The sequence below is a fragment of the Sapajus apella genome, unplaced genomic scaffold (assembly GCF_009761245.1).
Source record: "Sapajus apella isolate SASKATOON/1434 unplaced genomic scaffold, GSC_monkey_1.0 scaffold68, whole genome shotgun sequence".
Classification (NCBI taxonomy): domain Eukaryota; kingdom Metazoa; phylum Chordata; class Mammalia; order Primates; family Cebidae; genus Sapajus; species Sapajus apella.
This window is the reverse complement of record NW_022437008.1, coordinates 6,068,325-6,090,054: the sequence shown is the minus strand read 5'-3', so window position 1 is coordinate 6,090,054 and position 21,730 is coordinate 6,068,325. Positions and strand designations below refer to the sequence as shown.

The 21,730-nt window shown below is 47.1% G+C and overlaps 1 protein-coding gene across 2 annotated transcripts; it reads right to left on the bottom strand.

Moving 5' to 3' along the window:
• Window positions 1-9,999: 9,999 nt before the first annotated feature.
• Window positions 10,000-19,438, bottom strand: ZNF792 (zinc finger protein 792). Of its 2 annotated transcripts, XM_032249093.1 has the most exons (5): window positions 18,837-18,910; window positions 17,261-17,327; window positions 15,319-15,445; window positions 14,603-14,725; window positions 10,000-13,937 (listed from the first exon to the last, which is right to left on the bottom strand). In XM_032249093.1, exons 3-5 carry the CDS (start codon window positions 15,350-15,352, stop codon window positions 12,316-12,318), a joined length of 1,779 nt encoding a protein of 592 aa, XP_032104984.1. In that variant the 5' UTR covers window positions 15,353-15,445; window positions 17,261-17,327; window positions 18,837-18,910; the 3' UTR covers window positions 10,000-12,315. The 2 variants fall into 2 exon arrangements, with proteins under 2 accessions (XP_032104984.1, XP_032104983.1); XM_032249092.1 differs by lacking the exon at window positions 17,261-17,327 and having other exon boundaries at window positions 18,837-19,438.
• Window positions 19,439-21,730: the final 2,292 nt, after the last annotated feature.

The following is a 21,730-nucleotide window of genomic DNA, read 5'->3' as shown; positions in this document are numbered from 1 at the left end:
ACCCTACCTCTGGAGTTGAGTCTAGCCTCCTACCTCAAAACCATAAAAGCATTATGAGGAAATTGTCAGGCCCAAGGGTGAGGTGAAGAATTCTTAGACATGATACCAAAGCACAAAGGGGACAAAAACCTGATCAATTTAAAAAACATTTGCTCTGGATATATATAAAATGAAGTATTATTCAGCCTTTAAAAAAGAGGAAATCCTGCCATGTGCAACAATTTGGATGAACCCAGGGGGCATTATGCTAATTTAAACGACCCAGTCACAGAAGAACAAATACTATATGATCCCACTTATATGAGGTATCTTAAACAGTCAGGCTCATAGCGGCAGAGAGCAGAATGGTGGGTACCAGGTCTGGGAGGAGAACTGGGGAGATATTGAACGGGTACAAAGTTTCAGTATGCAAGGTGAATACTTTCTAGAGATCTACTGAAGGGTCTCAATCATGGGTCTTAGTTTCCACATTAAGACATCAGAAAAAGAAAAGAAACAAAAGGATTCAGAAAAAGGATGTACTAAAGATCAAAATAGAAATCAATGAAATAAGCAGAAAAAACTTAGAGAAAATCAGTGAAACTAGAAGCTTGAGATCAATGAAATTGATAAACCTAGCAAAGTTTTGTCAAGAATTAGAAAATATACAAATTATCAATATGAGGAATGAGAAAACATCTCTATAGATCCTATAGGTAAAAGTTAATAAGGAATATGAATGTTTTTATGCTATAGGTTGCTGCAAAAGTAATTGAGGTTTTTGCCATTAAAAATTATGGGTGGAGATTTTGGCTTCTCATATTTTTTTTTTTTTTTTTTGAGACGGAGTTTCGCTCTTGTTACCCAGGCTGGAGTGCAATGGCACGATCTCGGCTCACCGCAACCTCCGCCTCCTGGGTTCAGGCAATTCTCCTGCCTCAGCCTCCTGAGTAGCTGGGATTACAGACACACGCCACCATGCCCAGCTGATTTTTTGTATTTTTAGTAGAGACGGGGTTTCACCATGTTGACCAGGTTGGTCTCGATCTCTTGACCTCGTGATCCACCCGCCTCGGCCTCCCAAAGTGCTGGGATTACAGGCTTGAGCCACCGCGCCCAGCCTTGGCTTCTCATATTAAGAAGCATGTGAGAATGTAGAATATATAGGATAAATAATGGAATGGAAATCCGATGACTAAATAAGTGGATTTTGCTAGAAAATGGTCAGGGCTTATCAGTCCTATTATCTCTTTCTGGTTCCTCTGGAGGACAGCACATCCCAGCTTCTCTTACATGTGGGGCTATTTGAGTGGGCCATGGAAATGAGCAGAAGTGATCGCAAAATTGTGTTTTCATTGTTTTCTCATTTCTGCTCCATCCTGGGGTGCCTCTTTGGATATAATGCTTTCACTTTTCACAGTGCCCAGAATTATTGACCTCTTCTGGTGGGCTACATGTCTGGGTGGGTGAGCTGACAGTGTCTTGATGAGACAAGATCTGGTGATCTTTAGTTGCTGGGCATAAGCTGTTTACTGAGGCTGGAGCTTTGAATAATTTCTCACATTTGCTGTACTCATAAGGTTTTTCTCCGGTGTGAACTCTTTGGTGTTCAAAGAGGTCAGAGTAGTGATTGTCAAATTTAACCACTGCTCCAGATAGAAAGGCAGGGTCCCCAGCTCACATCTCTTAGGAGGTACACTCATAAGGCCTTTATCCAATGTGGATTTGCTGATGCTGAGCAAATCTCACTTGCTGTTAAAGGCATTTCATTTGCTACACAGACTTTTCTTCAGTGTGAACTCAGATGCATATTGGGAGTGGAGGCCTGTCTACAGAATTCCCCATATTCTCTACACCCATAAGGCCTTTTCCCCAGTGCAGACTCTCTGGTGCTGAACAACTGTGTAATTGTGGCTGAAGGCATTTCCAAATTCACTGCACTGGTAATGCCTCTGCATGATAAGAAAGGCTGCTGCACATGGTACGCTCTTGTGTGGCTCCCCCGTGCTAGGAGTGACCTTATGCTGGAGAAAGCCTGCTGTGGCTAGAAAGTCTCCATCCTCCCTGCATGGGAAAGGCTCTTCTGACATGTGGTTGTTTCAGGTCTTCATAAGCAAGATCCTGCCCTACTCCTTTCTGATGGACTTCTCTATATTCTCTGCACCTGTTGCTGGGGAAGGTTTACACTCACTCAGAATTTTCTCCACATACCACATGCGTGTGATTTCTGCCCTGGGTGTGTTACTTGGTATCTAACCAGGTGCAAAGTGTCTTTCAGAGTAGATCACACATGGCCAGGTGTGGCGGCTCATGCCTGTAATCCCAGCACTTTGGCAGACTGAGGTGGGAGAATTACTTGAGGTCAGGAGTTTGAGGCCAGGCTGGGCAACGTGATGGGACCTTGTCTCTACAAAAAATTTTAAAAGTACGCTGGGTGTGGTGGTGTGTGCCTGTAGTCTCAGCTACTTGGGAGGCTGAGGTGAGAGAATTGCTTGAGCCCAGGAGGTTGAGGCTGTAGCTGTACCACTGCACTCCATCCTTCATAACAGAGTGACATCCTGTGCAAGAAAGAGAAGAGGAAGGCCGGGCGCGGTGGCTCAAGCCTGTAATCCCAGCACTTTGGGAGGCCGAGGCGGGTGGATCACGAGGTCAAGAGATCGAGACCATCCTGGTCAACATGGTGAAACCCCGTCTCTACTAAAAATACAAAAAATTAGCTGGGCATGGTAGTGCGTGCCTGTAATCCCAGCTACTCAGGAGGCTGAGGCAGGAGAATTGCCTGAACCCAGGAGGCGGAGGTTGCGGTGAGCCGAGATCGCGCCATTGCACTCCAGCCTGGGTAACATGAGTGAAACTCCGTCTAAAAAAAAAAAAAGAGAAGAGGAAGGAAGGAAGGGAGGGAGGGAGTAAAAGAAAGAAGGTTTGGAATAAGATCTGAGTGTATGGGGGAACTGACGCAGGAGAGAGAGCTGAACAAAGGCACAGAGCAGATCTGCAGAGATCAGTTAGGAGTCTGTCAGCATCATGCAGGCAAGAGGTGATGATGCTGTGGACTAGGGGGTTAGTGGTAGAGCTGACGGAGTTGATGCAGGCGATGAATTCGGAAGTGTTGGATGTAAAACGGAGAGAACTTGGGAGGTTGGGTTTCACAGTGATCGGCTGGGTTAAAATGTTGAGGTTTTGTGTGAGGTTTTTTTTCTACTCTCTCAATTTTCCAGATGGCAGAGCCAGTCACTACAACTGGGGAAGTGGGAGCCGCGGACAAGATCATGAGTTCCTTTTTAGGCATGATGATTCTGAAATGCCTTTGAGACTTTCACATGGGGATATGGGATTGGGGAGAAGGGTAAAGTTTTGGAACAAGCTCCAAGAGGCTGAGGAGGGGTTGGCCAGAAACATGCAGCTGACTGTGCAGTCTGAGGAACTACCAGAAAGGGAGACCGTCAATCTCTGGTGGTACCAATTAACACAATGATGGCTCCTAGGTACCTTCAGCAGCCCAGATGTGGGACAAACAAGACCAAGAGATACCTCAAGGTTTTATGGGACAGGAGGAGGAGGTAGGCATGGAGAAATGACTGCTTCTGAGTGTCTGACAAAAGGAACAATGCATGTGCACACAGACAGATAGGTGGATGAAGAAGGTGGGACATGGTGGGATGCAGAGTGTAAATGGAGACAGAAACTGATAGAGGAAGAAAGGCTCTTTTCTGTCTGAGTCCAGACAGAAATGTGCACTCTTGGTAGAAATGTAAATTAATGCAGCCATTATGGAAAACAGTATGAAAATTTCTCAAAAAACTGAAAATAGAATTATCATGTGATCAAGCAATCCCAGTTCTGCTTACATATTCAAATAAATTTCGACCGGTTTGCCTAAAATATATCTGCACTGTCATGATCATTGTAGCATCATTCATAAGCATCAACCTAAGTGTCTGTCAATGGATGAATGAATACAGAAAGTATAGCATATATTGACAATGCAATACTAATCGGCCTTAAAAAAAGAGGGAAATTCTGTCAATTGAAACAACATGATGACCCTGGAAAACATTACACCAATTGAAGTAAGTCGAGCACAGAAAGACAAACACTGTGTGATCTCATTTATATGTGGAATTGAAAAAAGTTGAACTCATAGAAGTAGAGAATAGAGGGCCTGGGAGGAGGGGGAGAGGAAGAGGAGGGAAAGATGTTGATCAAGGGTACACATTTCAGTTAAAAAGGAGGAATAAGTTTTATTAATCTACGGCACAGAACTGTGACTATAATAAACAATGTACTGTATATCTTAAAATTGCTAAAATAGTAGATTTTAAATGTTTTATTATAAAAATTGATATTAATATATGAAATGATAGATTTAATTAGCTTGATGTAATCAGTCCACATTGTAAATATGTATCAAGATATCATATTGTACTCCATAAATATGTATTGTCAATTAAAAATAAAAGAAATTAGAAAAAAGAAATGTGTCATTATTATTCATTGTAATGAATGTTATTACAGGCACAATACCAATACAAATAGCTAAGTCTTTTAGAGCCACTGTGTTTCAGGCATCACCTTATATAGTTCCACATATTATCTAACTACACCCTCAGACAATCCAATGAGATGAAAAGTATTATTACCACCATTTGCTAAATGTAGGCTAAGTGTAGCAGATTGAGATAGTTGTCCCCCAAACCCATTTTCTCTCCTTTTTGGGTGCACAGCCAAACCACTTCCTAGCCCTGAGAATCCAGGTGTGGCCAAATGCCCAGTTTGGTCCATACATTGCCCATATGGCAATGTGTGTGTGCAAGTGGGTATGACTTCTCTTTCTCATTGTTCTTCTGCTGACAGATAATGCCAAGAAAACTTTAAGTTAAGCCACATGTTGATAATAGAATGTTTCTTGTTCCCAGAATAACTGTGTGGTACAGAGCTCCTTGCTGACCTGAGTGGATCTTGGCATGAATGAGGAAAAGAAAAAGGCAAAAACCAAAAACTCTCCCTGTGCTGGGATGCTGATATTACAAAGTGTTTCGTGTTACAATAGCCAGCATTAACTTAGCCAGTTTTTACACTGATGAAATCATGCAGTATCTCACAAGGTTGGAGAGGGGCGATGTCAAGTATTAAGCCCAAAGACATGGAGCTTGGAACTTGATTTTTAACCTAATACAACCTATACCTCCTCCAGTAGCAGGGAAGCATGTAGGGGGTAAGAGGATGGTCAAAGGGCTGTATGGATCCCAAGCCCCCAGGGAGGTTACAACAAGAGGCTTCCCTCTTCCCAAAGAGGTCCCCAACTGATCTGTGGAGTTCAGGGTCCCCCACCTGCCCAGCTCCTGGTCACCTACCTGGACAGGAACTTTAGGAGAGGTGTCTCTTTATCACGCAATAATCTTGCTCATTTTCCATCAGGTAGCTCAGTTCTGATTTGGGAAGAAGACACCCCGATCATGGAGAAATAGGACAGCAATATTTGGGTAAAGATAAAAATGAAGCTCTATATTCAGTCTGGTGTTCGAGACAAGAGCAGGAGCCCAGAATCAGGCTGCTCCCTTCCATGCAAAGAAAATGTTGACCTGTAACCTGGAAATCAAACCAAGAGCACAAAAAACATCCCTGGGGCAAGAGTCTACAGAGGGTCATGATCACCATCTATGTAACATTCATCCGCCTCAATCTCCATCCTACAGAATCCAACACTGTTCAGGGTCAAGCCCTTCCCCCTTTACAGCCATGGGACCCTGAGAAAGAGACATTTCATACCAGCAATTATTTTATAATTAACTCGAGTCAGTGTGTCTCAACCTCCCTGAACAAAAGAACCACCTGGGGATGCCCTGACTATGGGCCAAATGTAACAAAATTCTGGGATGAAGCCTGGACATGAGGAGCTCTAAAAGTTCTCCAGGTACTCAGGGAGGATTGAAAAGCATGGGTCTAAATTGACTGATGACCGACTTTCTGCTCTGTTTCTGTTTTTTTTCAGAAAATGTTGGGTGGCTGGGCATGGTGGCTCATGACTGTAATTCAAGCACTTTGGAGGCCAAGGCGGGCGGATCACCTGAGCTCGGGAGTTCAAGACCAGCCTGACCAACATGGTGAAACCCCGTCTCTAAAAAAAATAAAAGAAAAGAGAATGTTGGGTGTTCTGCTATTTTGGAGCTATGATTTCTGAGGGTGCAAGTGAGGTAAAGGGAATTTGTATAAACTAAGGAACAACTGCATCAACAGTCTCAAGACAGAAATTAATCCTTGTACTATCAATCTCACAAACAGGATATCAAGAGAAAGACCCTGGACAAAAAGCAGTGCACACCATGTGAATCCATACATGTAACCTTCAAGAAGAGGCCAATCCAATGCATGGGGATGGAAGTCAGCACAGTGATGTTAAGGGCCTAAACTGTATTTCTATCAGAGTCTTCTCTAGTAGGGCTGGATATCAATTGGTCATCCATATATTGTAGGAGGAATTCAATAGTTAATTGTACTTCCCTTAATTCTTTTGCCAATGCATTCCCAAAGAGATGGGGACTGTCCCTAAAACCTTAGGGGAGGACAGTCCAGGTAAACTGAGGTGTAGCATGAATGTGTGGATCAGTCCATTCAAATGCAAAAATATATTGGAAGTCGAGGTGTAAAGGTATACAAAAGAAAACAACCTATGAGTCAAATACTGTAAACCAGTTAACATCTTCAGGAACTTGGGTCTATATTGTGTAAGGATTAGCAACTATTGGGACCACTGCCTTATTAACTCCTCTATCCCTATTGCTGTAAACTCCCAAGAGTTGGCTCATTGGAATTTGAGGTCCCACTTCTTCCTTTTGTAGCTTCCTCCTAATGTCAGGGGCAGATTGAGCAATAAAATACACACCCAGGAGAGCTCACCCCTTCAAAGAGTCTTCATTAGTATATTTCTGAAAGCTTCAACTAGGCAGCCCTGAAACAGAGTGGAATTTTCATCTTTCCCCTGAGTTGCTTCTGAGTTATTTCCCCTGAGTTATTTGAGATGGCGTCTTGCTCTGTCACCCAGGCTGGAGTGCAGCGGCACAATCTTTGCTCATTGCAACCTCCGCCTCCCAGGCTCAAGCAATTCTCCTGCCTCGGCCTCCCAAATAGCTGAGACTACAGGCATCTGCCACCACGCCCAATCTCATGCTGAAATTTGATCCCAATGTTGGAGGTGGGGGCCTAATGGGAGGTGTTTGGGTCGTGCGAGCTGATCCTCCTGAAGGGCTTAGTGTTGTCCTCATGGTGATGAATCACTTCCCCCTTGGTGAGTTCCTGCCAGAGTTCCCTGGGAGCTGATTGTTAAAAAAAAAAAAAAGCCTGGCACCTCCCCACTCTCTCTCTTCCTTCTGCTCTTGCCAAGTGATCTCTGCACTCCCGCTCCCCTTTGCTTTCTACCATGAGTGGAAGCAGTTTGAAGCCCTCACCAAAAGCCAAGCAGATGCAGGTGCCATGCTTCTTGTTCAGCCTGCAGAACTGTGAGCCAAATAAACCTCTTTTCTTTATAAATTACTCAGCCTCGAGTATCCTTTATAGCAACACAAATGGACTAAGATAGCTAGGGTGATGTCATTGGAGACCATGGTGAGCTCCTGGCCCAGGGCAACATCATCTGGGATGTGGAACCGGGGTATCCCTTTTAAAGAGAATATCCAATCGAGTTGATATGTGTGTTGTTTTAATGGCTCTATGGTACTAGAATGAAGCTGAGAGGCGGGAGCTTCAGCATCATCCTGTAGGCAGGACTTCTAACTTGGCCAATTATTGTGGGCCTTTTGCCTCAGTTGTTGGTTTGACTGGTGATGGAAAAACTGGCAAGATCTTTGGATGGTAGGGCTTGTATTAGGCAAATGCAAGCATATAGGCCTCAACATGTATCATCTGATTGAAACAATGGCTGATTTGAAGGGTTTGGGTCCCTGAACTGCAGATCAATGAAAGCAGATGAGTAATTGCCTGGTCCCTGGGACAATCTATGATTAATGGATCATGGGAAAATATGCACCCTTGATCTGGCCTACAGCACTTACGGAATGAGGGAAGACTGAACATTTATTAAGATAGATTAGGACCTCCAGCAACATAGAGACCCATTTAGGGGTCCACTTGCTAGACTGGAATTTGAAAAGAAATTGAGGAGACCTCAATTAAACTAGCTATCTCAGCTGGGCACAATTCCATTGGGAGGCTGGAAGCCTGAGATGGGAGGTTCACTTGAGCCTGGGAGATAAGCCTGGGCAATGTAATGAGACCCTGTCTCTATAAATAAATAAATAAAATAGAATAAATTGACTATCTGGCATCTATCAGGGACATGAAAGTTCCATTGGATAGCTTCACCAAGAACCCAGAATTGTGTATTCTGGGAAATGAAATGTATGCCTTGGTTATTATCAGTCATATCTAACTCTGAAGGAAATAAAGAGTTATTTGGCCTTGTATTGTGGCCATAGATGTAGAGACATGTGTGATTTACATTTATGCTTTAGGTATCTGTGAGGTAGGAGATTCCTAGAGCTTTTTACTCTGAAATGGACAACTCTGAGGGAATGGCCCAGAAGTTTGCAATAAATGTGAAGATGTGGCCATTTGTTGACCAGGTCATCCAGTGCTAAGATGACTGCCTGAAGTTTGACCAATTGTGCCTGAAGTTTGACCAATTGTGTTGACTCTTGGGGACATCCTAAGAGATGCAATGTAGCAAGATTCCACTAATTTAAAAAACAACACGCCGGGCGCGGTGGCTCACGCCTGTAATCCCAGCACTTTGGGAGGCCGAGGTGGGTGGATCATGAGGTCAAGAGATCGAGACCATCCTGGTCAACATGGTGAAACCCCGTCTCTACTAAAAATACAAAACATCAGCTGGGCATGGTGGCGCATGCCTGTAATCCCAGCTACTCAGGAGGCTGAGGCAGGAGAATTGACTGAACCTAGGAGGCGGAGGTTGCGGTGAGCCGAGATCACGCCATTGCACTCCAGCCTGGGTAACAAAAGTGAAACTCTGTCTCAAAAAAAAAAAAACAAAAAAACACACACACAAAATCAATATTTATGATGGCTGACAGTATCATTCACACAGTCTGCAAACTCCTATTGCTGTTTACTTGGTTAATCCCAAGGGGCTCCCCAGGTAGCCAACCGGTCTAGGAGAGGGGGTGACTTCCTCCAGTACCATGGCATGTGGCAAGAGACTGAGGACACAGGAGACCACCCCTCTTGTAGATGGAATATGCCAGAGGGCCCAGATTTGGCTCTATCCTGTTGAGGCCTCGGTAGTCATGCCAAGTTTATGGGTTGCTGTTTCTTGACCCAAAACAAATGGGCAGCTAGGTATTAGGTCTGTGAAAGTCTCTGTTTCTAGAAGAGCCTACTATGTAGCTAGTCCTTTTGTTTTAATGGAGGCCTAGCATGAATTTGAGAAGGGCAGTTTCTTTTATCAGAAGCCCTTGGGAAACTTCTGGCCATCAGATGTGGTCTAGAGACTCAAGGACACATGAGAAAAGGTTGCCAAACCTTGACAGTGAAGGGATCTCTTAGGGCGCTAACAAATGTGTCAGCTGATGTGAATGTGGGCAGATTTTAAAGCCTTTGTTGGAGAAATCACCCTGTCTGATATTACAGGTTATTATATAGATAAGGACACAAGACACTGGTACTGAGGAGGGGTAAACAACGTAGGTCTAAAGAACAGAATAGAGAACCCAGAAACATGCAAAGAAAATAACCAACTAATTTTTAACAAACCAGTAAAAGCCCTGACCGGACAGCTTATCTGGTGAATGATACCATACACTTGAAGAACTAACACCAATCCTTCTTAAACTTTTCCAAAAATCGAAGGAGAGAGCACTTCCTAACTCATTTTATGAAGCCAGAATTGCCCTGATGCCAAAGCCAGACAAACACAAGAAAACTACAGACCAATATCCCTTAAGAAAATTGATGTCAAAATTCCAAATCAAATATTAGCAAACCAAATTAAGCAGCATGTTAAAAGGATTATAAAGCATGCCCAAGTGGAATTTATTCCTAGAATGCAAGATGGTTCAACACATGAAAAACAATCAATATACTATACCATAGTAACAGAGTAAACGGGAAAAATCATCTATCTTGATGCAGAAAAAGCACTTGACAAAAATTCAATACCATTTCATGTTTAAAAAAAAAACACTCAAGAAATGAATAAAAGAAAACTATGTTAATGTAACAAAAGCCATATATAAAAAAAACCCCACAGTTAAATCATTCTCAATCGTGAAAAACCAAAAGCTTTCTGATCAGGAACAAGGCAAAGATGTCCTCTTTCTTTACTTCTGTTCAACATGGTACTGGAAGTCCTAGCCAGTGTAATTATGAAAGAAAAGAAGTAAAAGGCAGCCAGATCGGAAAGGAAGAAGTAAAATTATTTCTGATCACAGGTGATGTTATCTTACATGTTGATAACTCTAAAGGTTGGCAAGATTGAAGAGTTCTGGAGATGAACAGTGGTGGTGGTTGCATAACAATACGAATCTACTCATTACCACTGAAGTATACACTTAAAATGGTTAGGATGGTAAATTTTGTATTATATGTATTTCATCATATTTTTTAACATTTTAAAATAAACTATAAAAAACTATGGTGCACTCACCCAGCAGAGCACTACTCAGTAGTAAAAGGAATGAACCATATATACACAAAGCATGGATGATTCTCAAGATAATTATGCTGCATGAAAGAAATCAGACCACAAAAAAGTATAAATACTTTATGATTCCAATTGTATTAATTCTAGAAAAGGCAAACAAATCTCAAGTGAAAAATGTAAATCAATGGTTCCCTGGGAAGGCAAGGAGGGCTTGTAAAGGGCATGAGGTAGCTTTGCATGTGATGGATACGTTCATTATCATGGTTATGGTGTTGGTTCCCTGAGTTAACAAAACTTACCAAATATGTACAATTATTGCATGACAATTACATATCAACAAAGCACTGAAAGGAACTGTTGCACATAAAAATCCAACCTCCTACTCATGTTAGAAAATCAGATTTGGCAACCCTATATTGACTCTGCCATCTCTTTCTTCTTGCTTTGGGAACAAAGAATGGCTGGCTACGTCATAGATGCTATAATCCCTGTAGTATAAGATCTGCTTTTTCTTAGTCCCTATTTTCCTGCAAGCACAGCACTGGCCTTGAGCTGCACAGCACAGAGACAGTAATCCATAAAACTAAAATCTTGAGATTATTTGCTCTGCCAGTAACATTAGTCCTAGGACAGAGGTCTAGAGGTCCTGAGAATTTCTGCAAACCCTGAATCCTGCATAGCCACATTCAAGGGAACATTCATGGGTGCACCTTTAGAACAGGTCCATTTCTCCTGGTTTACTATAATCTCACCTACTCCCTGTTAATCACACCCAGTGTTTTTGTACAATTTATGGTCCCAGCAGGGCCTTGTAGGTCTTAACAGTTAAGAGACACCTGCCTAATGCTGAACTTCAGGGCATATGGCCCCTTGGCAGGTGCTAAACAGCATCTGCTTTATAGTGTTGGGGAATATGGGGCACCCCTTGGGAATAAGGGACCCAATTCATGCTGCTCCCACATGAACTGGAGGTTGTCACAACTGCCCCCTCCTCGGGGTACAAATTCATGCCATTCAGATCATAATAAATTCCTACAATTTTTCCTAGCAGGACTTGGTAGCAATGTAAATGAGGCCCAGTCTGGATTGACAGCTGTTCTCTGCCATCCTCCTGTCCCCTCCAAGATAATCTGGCCACCCCTTTAGTTTGGTGGATCTTAGCTCTGTTCTAGAACCACCTTACACAGTGATCAGACCATGGAAGATTAAAGGCAGCTTTATCGTAAGGCCTTTATCATCGCACAAAACAGGGTGATACACAAGAGACAAGTTGTTGCACTGAGTAACATGAAGGCTGGATGAATCCATCACAGGCATAACACAAAACCAACAATGTCCCAGAGAAAGGGAAACCTTCTCTAGAACAAGCTGTCAGCAGAACCCTGCTCAGGTCTTCACAGCCAAAGGCTGATCATGTCCACAGCTAAACCAGCCACACAGGGTGGGAATGACGTCTCCCCATGGCTTCAGACTACTCTCAATTCCCTTTAGGGACTGGAAAGGGAGAGGAGAGGTCTGCCTTCCCTGAGCACAGTGGAGTGGTCAACACATTCTCTGGAGAACTGCAGTGTGTGGTGCTGATGTGGCTTCTATCACAACCCCAGCAGTGAAAAAATGCTGATAAAATCCATGGTAAGAGAATGTAACTTGGCTCCAGAAAGCTTCCAACATAGCTAGCATTCCTAGGGAACCTCCCCAGGGTGGGTACGTGGATGAAAAAGGTTCGACTTGTAGTTGACAGCACCCTCAAAAGGTCTGTTCTCAGAGCTTATCTCTGCTGTGTGCTGCTGCACTGAACAGGGACGGAGCACATTCTCCATGCTCCTTTCTCTGGTGTGAATCTTCTGATGCCGAATAAGGGTAGGCCTCTGGCTGAAGGCTTTCCCACATTCACTGCACTCATAAGGCCTATCTGGTTTGTGAACCTTCAGGTGCTGCCTCAGATTGGACCTCTGCCTGAAGGCTTTCCCACATTCGCTGCACTCATAAGGCCGCTCGCCGGTGTGAAGTCTCCGGTGGTTATTGAGGCTGGAGCTTTGGTTAAAGAATTTCCCACATTCACTACACTGGTAGGGCCGTTCGCCAGTGTGAAGTCTCCGATGGCTATTGAGGCTGGAGCTCTGGCTAAACAACTTTCCACATTCGTTGCACTCATAAGGCCGCTCACCAGTATGAACTCGCTGATGTTTCATGAGATCAGAGTTTCGACTGAAGGCTTTCCCACACTCGCTGCACCTGTGAGGCCGCTCACCAGTGTGAACTATCTGATGCTGAATGAGGCTGGCGATGTGGCTGAAGAATTTCCCACATTCGTTGCACTTGTAAGGTCTTTCTCCAGTGTGAACTCTCCAATGTTTAATCAGGCTGGAGTTGCAGTTGAAGGATTTCCCACATTCACTGCACTCATGGGCACTTCTTCCCGTGTGAACCCTCTTATGATGAATGAGGTTGGAACGCTGGCTGAAGAACTTCCCACAGTCACTGCACTCATACGGCTTTTCGCCAGTGTGAACCCTCTTGTGCTGGATGAGGTTGGAGCTTCGGCTGAAGAACTTCCCACAGTCACCGCACACGTGAGGGCTTTCACCGGTGTGAACCCTGCGATGTTTAACAAGGCTGGAGTGCTGGCTGAAGAATTTTCCACATTCGCAGCACTCATACGGTTTTCCTCTATTGTGAACTTTCTGGTGCTGGATGAGGCCAGCGGCATAACTGAAGAAGATTCCACATTTGCTGCACTCATAAGGCCTTTCTCTGCTGTGGATTCTCTGGTGCTGAACAAGAGTGGATTTGTCATTGATGGCATCCCCAGATTGACGGCACTTGTTATGCCTCTGTGCGGTGTGAAAATCCACCACAACTTCAGTGGCCTTATGTGGCTCCCCATTGCTAGGAGTGACCTCATGCTGCAGAAACTCTGCTCTGGCCACAAAGTCCTTCCCGTCCTCCCTGCAGGTGAAAAGCTGCTCTGATGTGTGGTCTCCGTCGGTCTCCACAGGCGAAACCTCGTCCCCCTCCCTTCCAATGGGGTTGTGTACGTTCTGCTGCACCTGTTTCTGGGCAAGGTTTGCACTCAACTCATAGCCTTTCACATATGCCTCACACACAAATGGTTTCTGCCTGGGATGTGCTGCCTGGTGTTCAGCCAAATGCAAGATGTCTTTCAAGCACAGGCAACATATGTCAGAGGGGCAGGTCTTCTCGGGGCACAGAGCTGGCTTGGGACTCCTGTCCTGTGCCACTCCTTCTACAGAAACATTATGCTCAGAAGGTAACTCCTTGCCCTCTGTTCCATGGCAAAAATCTGAAAGCAGAGAAATGCTGCTGACATTCGTATAAACTTTACCTAGAAGGAACGTGCCCTATCACCTATGCTTGGCTGACCTAAGAATGAGTCCACAGGATTGCTGGTAACAAGAGAATGCTCAGGTCAGGATAAGGAATAATCTGCTCTGCCATATACTGTGCCTAACCTGGTCACAAAATATGGGAGGCCTTATCAGGACCAGGGACACAGGAAGGGGGACAGTCTTGGGCAGAGAGGCAGGGTCTCTCACTCACTTCTCTTTAAAGGGCTTTTGGCAAGGTCGGGGCTGCTGGTAGCCTGTCAAGGCTATGCAGTGAGAGCATCTAGACCCAGAAAAACCTGCAGCTGAGTAGCTGGTGTTCGAGCATGTCAAAGAAAAAGCACATATCTCACAACATACTAAGTGTAGGCCAATGTTGCAAAGTGACGCAGAGGAAGCTGAAAGAGAGAAATGGAGGCCAGAAAGGTGGGGCACAGCCAGGGCGTCCAATTCAGAATAGCAATGACAAGTGGACAATGTATCAAGCACGGGGAAGGAAAAGTAGAGACGAGGTCTGGCTACTGGCATCAGTACTAAAAGATGATGAAAAGGAGTGAATATGCTGTATGATGTAAACACAGTGGTGAGGTCACATCCTCCCCCAGCTCCTGTTGCTGCTTACCAGAGCCAGGCCTGCCATAAGCTCCTCTGGCCATGGCTGAAGTCATATCCATACTGTCAGGCACCCAGGGCTCTTTCCCCATCTCCAGCTGGGAAACAATGTGGGACCTGAAAGATATAAGTCCTAAGGGAAAGACAGGGTGGGTCAGTGGCCAGCACCTGCCCAGTTGAACTACCCCATGACAGACTATGGGACAGGAAATCTGAAGAGGATATCTGTACAGGGAGAGAGGGAGAGACAGCTCCCACGCTGCTGTGGGGGTGGATTCCAGAGAGGGAAATCCATAGACACAAGAGACATCCTGGTGGTTACAACAAGCAGTAACCATATCAGTGCTTGGAATTCCTGGCACAGTCAGGCTTAGGAAATAATAGCAAAATGAAAGGCGCAGAATCTAAACCACAGAACTGTCAGATCTGGATAATCGCCCAGGAGGGAGGGAATGGCAGAGTCAGAGGGAGTCGTGCACCTGACTGCAACACCCCTCATGCCTGGAGCTTCCCTGCAAGGCTTCAGGCAGCAGGTGTGGGGGCCGCTCAGGGAGAGGAGTGGGCAATGCACATAGCTTAGCCCTAGAAGCCGCAACACGCATACCAGGAAAGTAGGGATGGAAGCAGTACCAGTGGTCTGGCTGTGGGAAGGAAAGAGCTGTTTCTTGGGCAAAGGGGACAGGCAGAGATGAGCTCGGGACCTTGGGGTAGGGGTGACGGCCTTACCCAGTGAGGCTATAAGTGCAAAGTTTTCCAGCATCACATCGCAGTACAGGAGTCTCTGAGCCTCATCGAGGAGCCCCCACTCCTCCTTTGAGAAGTAAATGGTCACATCCTCAAAGGTCACGCAGCCCTGCCATGATGGGGACAGTTCGTTCCACGATCAGTCTCTGTCCTTGGGACTCCCTATCCATCCCCTGCTCACTCTCCTCCCCAGCTCCAGGAGGTGGCAGGCCCTGGTTCTGTGGGCACCCAGCACACAGCAGCAACAGGCAGGGTGCAGAGAGGCACCCTGTAAGCTCTGGGCCTGAAGTGCATCCTCTTTCCCTAGTATCGCCAATGCCACGCTTCTCAGATCCAAACGTGGTCTTCTCCCTTAAACCCCAGTCCAGAGCCTTGGGGTGAACAGCTCACACTCCCTCCCACATGCAATTTCATTCTTTGGACTGCACCATCCTCACAGCTCCAGACCTCACCACGGCCTCCCACTGCCACTGCTACTCTCTCCCCATCCCAGCCCCTATCACAGCCATCTCCATGGGCTTCCACCTGTCACTCTGCACACGGCATCTGGAGAGTGCCTGGCAAACACAACCCCAATCCCAGACTGCCCCAGACCTTTGATGGCCTCCACTGCGAAGGGCAACACCCAGGTAAGGGGGAGAGGGAGCACTCCACCCTTGCCTTGGAGACCCCCAACTCCCCTGGCCTGGGCTTCAACCTAAGCCACCCATGGATGTCACATACCCTTGGCCTTCTTTGTTGCACATTCTGACCCTGTCATCACTCACAGTCATTTAAAAAAAAAAAAAAAAAAAGTGAACCCCTTTGGCCATCCTACCCCCCACCCACCTAAGGCCAGTAACTCTGCCAACTGACCCCCCCTCTTGTCCCAAGCTAATTCCCCAGCCTGAGGACAAACGCCATCAAGGGTCACCACAGAAGCCTGGAGAGAACACAGATGAGCATATAAGTTCCCGCCCAAGCCTCACTGCAGTATTACCTCCTCTACTGCTAACCCTCAGCATCCATCTCATTCATGTCTACACTCTCTGGGAAGATCCGGCCACCTGCCAGACCCTCTTGTAACCAACCGACTGGCAGGCTGGCGGGAAGACAGGGGCTTAGCTCCCTCCCCGTGCTTGCCAAAGATGTAACCAGGCGTGTCCAGGTTCTTGGGCTCACTTGCCCCAGGAATGGGGAAAGGGTCCTGGCGGCGTGGTGAGCTTACCATTCAAGTAAATATCGGACCCAAATAGTTTTGCAGAAAGTGATTTATTAGGGGGAGGGAGGGAGGGAGAGAGAGAGGGAGAGAGGGAGGGGGAGATGGGGAGGGAGGGGGGGGAGAGAGAGAAAGAGAGAGGGAGGGGGAGAGAGAGAGAGAGAGAGAGAGAGAGAGCCAGCGAGCGCACGAGCGTGCTTGAGAGCGCTCCCATGCTGTTGAGGGAAGGGATCCCAGAGAGGGAAATCCCTGTAGGTATGGGGGCAGTGGGATTTTAACCCTGAAGTTACTCCCGCCTTATTCATGTTCTTGTCCAATGAGAGGAGTTCTTTCAAACGTCCTCTGGAGTGATTGACCTTTGACTCGGATCCTGGATTGGTTGTTTGGGCCCACAACAGAGCCCCTTCTCCCAGGGCTTTTAGCTGGCTTTCTGAACAAAAGAAGCTCACCTGGAATTTCTACCTACCCGGATGGGGTGGGGGGTGGACGAAGAAGGTATGGCGCTGGGAAATTCTCGCCTTTGAAACAGGCAATTTTCCTTAACACAGTCCCTCACTCTGACACCCCCACAGACCCCCACCGCCACCACCGTGACCACTACTGTTCCTCACCTGTCTTTACGATGCCAAACAAGCCACAGTTCCCAAGCAAGAACCCTCCTTTCAGTTTTCCAGCCCCACCTTCCTCTTTTTTCAACATCATTGTCACCACTACTTGAAGTTTTACCTCCAAAATCTGACACACAGCTACGCTCCCGTCCACACACCAGATGCCACATTTTGGATGTTTCTAACTGCTGAAATAAACAAAGACCAACGAAATGAGAAAAGCCCAGGATACTTATTCAAAGTTCGCTATAGCAAGAGACTCAATGCAAGCCAAGAGTGGGAAAGCCTGTAATCCCAGCTACTGGGAAGGCTGAGGAAGGAGAATTGCTTGAACCCGGGAGGCAGAGGTTGCAGTGAGCTAAGATTGCACCATTGCACGCCAGCCTGGACAAAAAGAGTGAGAAACCGTCTCGAAAAAAAAAAAAAAAAAAAAAAAAAGAAAGAAGAGAAAGAAAAGGAAGGTTTCAGGCGTGCCATGATTGGAGGATCCTATTTGCAGGTGGGTGAACTAGAAGTGGGCATCCTATGTGATTGGTTAGGGTGTATAACTGCCTTTCTCTGGTTGGTCTTAAGTCAGAAGCAAGAGTTAAAATGAGGGAAGGTGTCTGTTGTTAATCAAACCCTGGCCGTTGGGACTGCTCATTACAGAAGTTATTGTTTTAACTTCCTGGATTGTCAGTCCAGATAGCAATCTGGCTTCCCTCCGGTCTGACAGACAGTAGGCTGGCTTCCTGCTGCATGGATTGTTTATTGTAGATAGGGGGTTGGTTTCCTGGGCAGGCTCTGGGGCACGATCTGGCCATTGTTCACATGAATATCCAGTCTCTCATAACCTTAACAAATCCCTCAGAACACCCTAACTGTGTGTCTAGCTGGCCCACTCTTCAACTCCACTCCTGGGTCTCTGGGACATCACAGGCTCGACCTGGCCAAAATCTAACTTCCACTGGTTCCATGGAAAATTCCTCCTACAACCAACTTAGTTCACGAAGTTGGGTTCATCAAACAAAAACCACCAATTCCTCCCTCTTTCTCCCCCTCCACATCAGAAAATTTCGTCAGTCTGACTTAAAAGACATCAGGTTCCCAATCACTTTCTCTACCTCTAGTCCCCACCCCCGCCCGGCCGGCAGCAGCGCTGGCCTAGGCTATTCCACTAGGCTATTCCTTGGCCTTCCTGCCTGCGGCTCACCCCGTATTCAGTTCTCCACTCTGCATCCATAGGGAGGCTATTAAGACCAGAGTCACAGCATCCCCCTCCTCTGCCCTAAACCTTCCATGGCTCCCATCGCCCTCAGAACAGAGGCCCAACTCTCCGGCCTGCCGTTCTGGGCTGTCTTCGGCCCACCAGCTCTCCGGTTCCAGCAGACATAATACTAGTAACAGTGACCTGGACGGGGTTCCTGAACACTCCCAACTCAGTCTCCACACCATACCCCACCCCACCCCCAAGCTTTTGCGCAGCTGGTTCCTCTGCCTACAAAGTCCTTTCTCCCTTCATCCCATTACGTTTCAGAAACGGAAGCCTCTCTATATAAACCCTGCCTTGATTCAGGATCCCAGCTGGGAGCGTCTCCCTTCCAGGGTCCCCTGACAAAAAAGCAAGGAAATGGGAAAGGCGAAAAGTCCTAGAACAAAGCCATCTTTTGCATCTCAACGCCAGGAACAGGAGGGCCTGACGCGCAAGCACTCACCTGCGCGGGGTCCCGCAGCGCCGCCGCCGCCGCCATTGGAGTCGGTGATCTGAGCAGGGCTCCAGGGTGCGGGCGACCGCGGGGCGGGGGTGGGGGTCTCGCGGGCTCAGGCTACCACCACCTGGCGGTGTCCCGTGCGAGGTTTGCACTCCCAGCCTCAGTCTCCCCCGTGCAAAATGCGCACGGGGCCCGGCGCGCAGGCTCTGGGGGCGCCGAGAGCGCGCAGCTCCGCCGGGCACCCCAGTTGCAAGGGGTCACGGTTGGTGCAAAGGCGCGGAGGGGGTCCCGGCCTCACAGTCCCTCGCGCGGTCTGCTTCACGGGGTCGGCCCCACCTCCTGGGGGCTCAGCCTCCCCGCCGGGAAATGACCTGTGAGGCTGCAGCGCAGGAAGTTCCGGCCCCCACCCAGGCGGCCCGGAGAGGCGCCCTCTCCCGGACTGTCATAGGGCTGGCGCCCGCCGCTGACACACAGGCCGGGCCTGGGGATCGCGAGTTCCTGCACAGCCTCTCGCCTGGTGGGGGGTCCGGGGCGGGACTGAGAGCCCACCTCGCCGCGTCCCCGCCGCCGCCGCCTGCAGCCCTCGGGCGTTCGTCTTAAAGGGGCAGCTCCCGAGCCTGCGGCTGCCAGCTACACCCCGCCCACCTCGGAGGTCCAGGAGAGGCCTAGGCAGTGCGCTTCTTGCGCGTGTGGGCGGCGGCGAGCCGCTTGACCCCTAAGGGACCTAAATTCACACTGAAAAATGTTGATAGTACCCAATGGGCGGGGTCTTTGCGTAGTGATATTAAATGTTGCTGTCATTCAGGGCTTCTCAAACCAGCAACGTCAGCATCACCTGGGGACTGGCTGAAAATGCAAGTTCTGGGGCAACAACTTAAACCTAAGGACTCAGAAATTCTGGGGATGGGGCTCAGCCTTCTCTGCTTTTCGCGGGGAGGCGGGGGATGGGTCTCGTTCTGTTGCTGAGGCTGGGGTGCCGTGGCGTGGCGTAATCATAGCTCACTGCAGCCTCCACCTCGGGCTCAAGCCATCCTCCTGCCTCAGCCTACCAGGTAGATGGGACTACAGGCGTGCACCATGATACCCAGCTAATTTTTAAATTTTTTGTAGAGGCTGGATCTCCCTGTGTTGTCTAGGCTGGTCTCAAACTCCTGAGCTCAAGTGATCCTCTCACCTCGGCCTCCCAAAGTGCTGGGATTATGAGAGTGAGCCACGGTGCCAGGCCTCCTTCTCTGTTTTAACAAACCCTCTGGGGACTCCAGTGTGGCTCTAATTTTAGAGCAGGGACTTCCATTGAAATCCAGTAAATAAAATGGGAAAAATAACACTACATGTCTCATGGCGAAACCAGCTTTGCAAAAATTATAACTGAGAAAAGTATGGCAGTGAGAGATCTGACCTAACGAACTCCATCTTGCTTCTAACCTCCAAGCTGTCCTTGTTCATTCCTGAGCATAGGCCTATTGAACTTTGGGAGAAACTTAATTTATAGTTCTACTTTGAAATAAAGATAACAGCCCATTCCCAAAACAAACCCTCCCTTTGTAGGATTAACAAATTCACCACAAGATTAGAGATTGTGGTTTTGGAGTCATGCAGCCAGAGGACACAAGGTTCTAAACCTTCCCAGTTGCTCCTGGGGATAACATCACTATTGTAAAACTTTTTTTTTTTTTTTTTTTTGAGACGGAGTTTCGCTCTTGTTACCCAGACCGGAGTGCAATGGCGCGATCTCCGCTCACTGCAACCTCCGCCTCCTGGGTTCAAGCAATTCTCCTGCCTCAGCCCCCCGAGTAGCCGGGACTACAGGCGTGCACCACCACGCCCAGCTAATTTTTGTATTTTTAGTAGAGACGGGGTTTCACCTTGTTGACCAGGATTGTCTCGATCTCTTGACCTCGTGATTCACCCGCCTGGCCTCCCAAAGTGCTGGGATTATAGGCGTGAGCCACCGCGCGGGGCCTACTATTGTAAAACTTAAGATTGGTGCTCGAGATATTTTTCAGACCCAGTACTCCATGGATCAGCTAGGGCCACCCAGATTAATGAACTGGGTCATCTGGTCCTGTGGTCCCCACCCAGGAACTTAGCGCAAGGAGACAACTTGAACTCCCTATGATTTTATCTTTAACCCAACCAATCAGCACTTCCCACTACCTGGCCCCCCACCCACCAAACTGTCCTTAAAAACCTCTGATCCCTGGCCAGGCGTGGTGGCTCACGCCTGTAATCCATGCACTTTGGAGGCCGAGGCGGGCAGATCACCTGAGGTCAGGAGTTCAAGACCAGCCTGACCAACATGGTGAAACCCCGTCTTTATTTAAAACAAAACAAAACAGCAACAAAAACACCTTTGATCCCTGAATTTTGAGGGAGATTGAGTTGAGTAATAAATCTGTCTGTCTCTCGCATGGCGTGGCCAGCCTCCTGTCAATTAAACACTTTGTTTACTGCAATGTTGTGGTCTTTTTGCAGTGGGCAAGAAGAACCCGTTGGGTGTTCACGATGATAGATAACAGGGCCCAGGACACAGTTCCTGCTGCCTGCATAAAAGCTATTGTCATTACCAACATCATCATCACAAGAATCTCACAAACACTGCTGTGGGGTGGCAGGGAAGACATACCTCTGTGCAGTCTTTTAGATATTTGTCAAAATATACAATGACTCTAACTCAGCAGGTACTGCCTCAGAAATAATAGTTACGATTTTTATGAAAAGACACTGTAGTAACATTTGCCTACTTGATTTTATTTTCTTATTATAGCTACATTTTTTTGTTTTTCTAAATTGACAAATAAAATCATATGTAATTACTATATGCAACATAATGCTTTGAAATACACATACATTGTGGAATTGATAGGGACAGGAGGCAGGGAAATTCTGGACAGAAG

What these genes read in the sequence shown, in the direction of transcription:
- ZNF792 (XM_032249092.1), bottom strand. Translation starts at nt 18,872, where the DNA reads ATGGCGGCGGCGGCGGCGCTGCGGGACCCCGCGCAG. An exon ending in TGCACTTATAGCCTCACTGG is followed by an intron (nt 14,726 to 15,318) that starts GTAAGGCCGTCA and finishes TCTTTCCCTTAG; the next exon opens with GACTTATATCTTTCAGGTCC. An exon ending in TTATGGCAGGCCTGGCTCTG is followed by an intron (nt 13,938 to 14,602) that starts GTAAGCAGCAAC and finishes CTCTGCTTTCAG; the next exon opens with ATTTTTGCCATGGAACAGAG.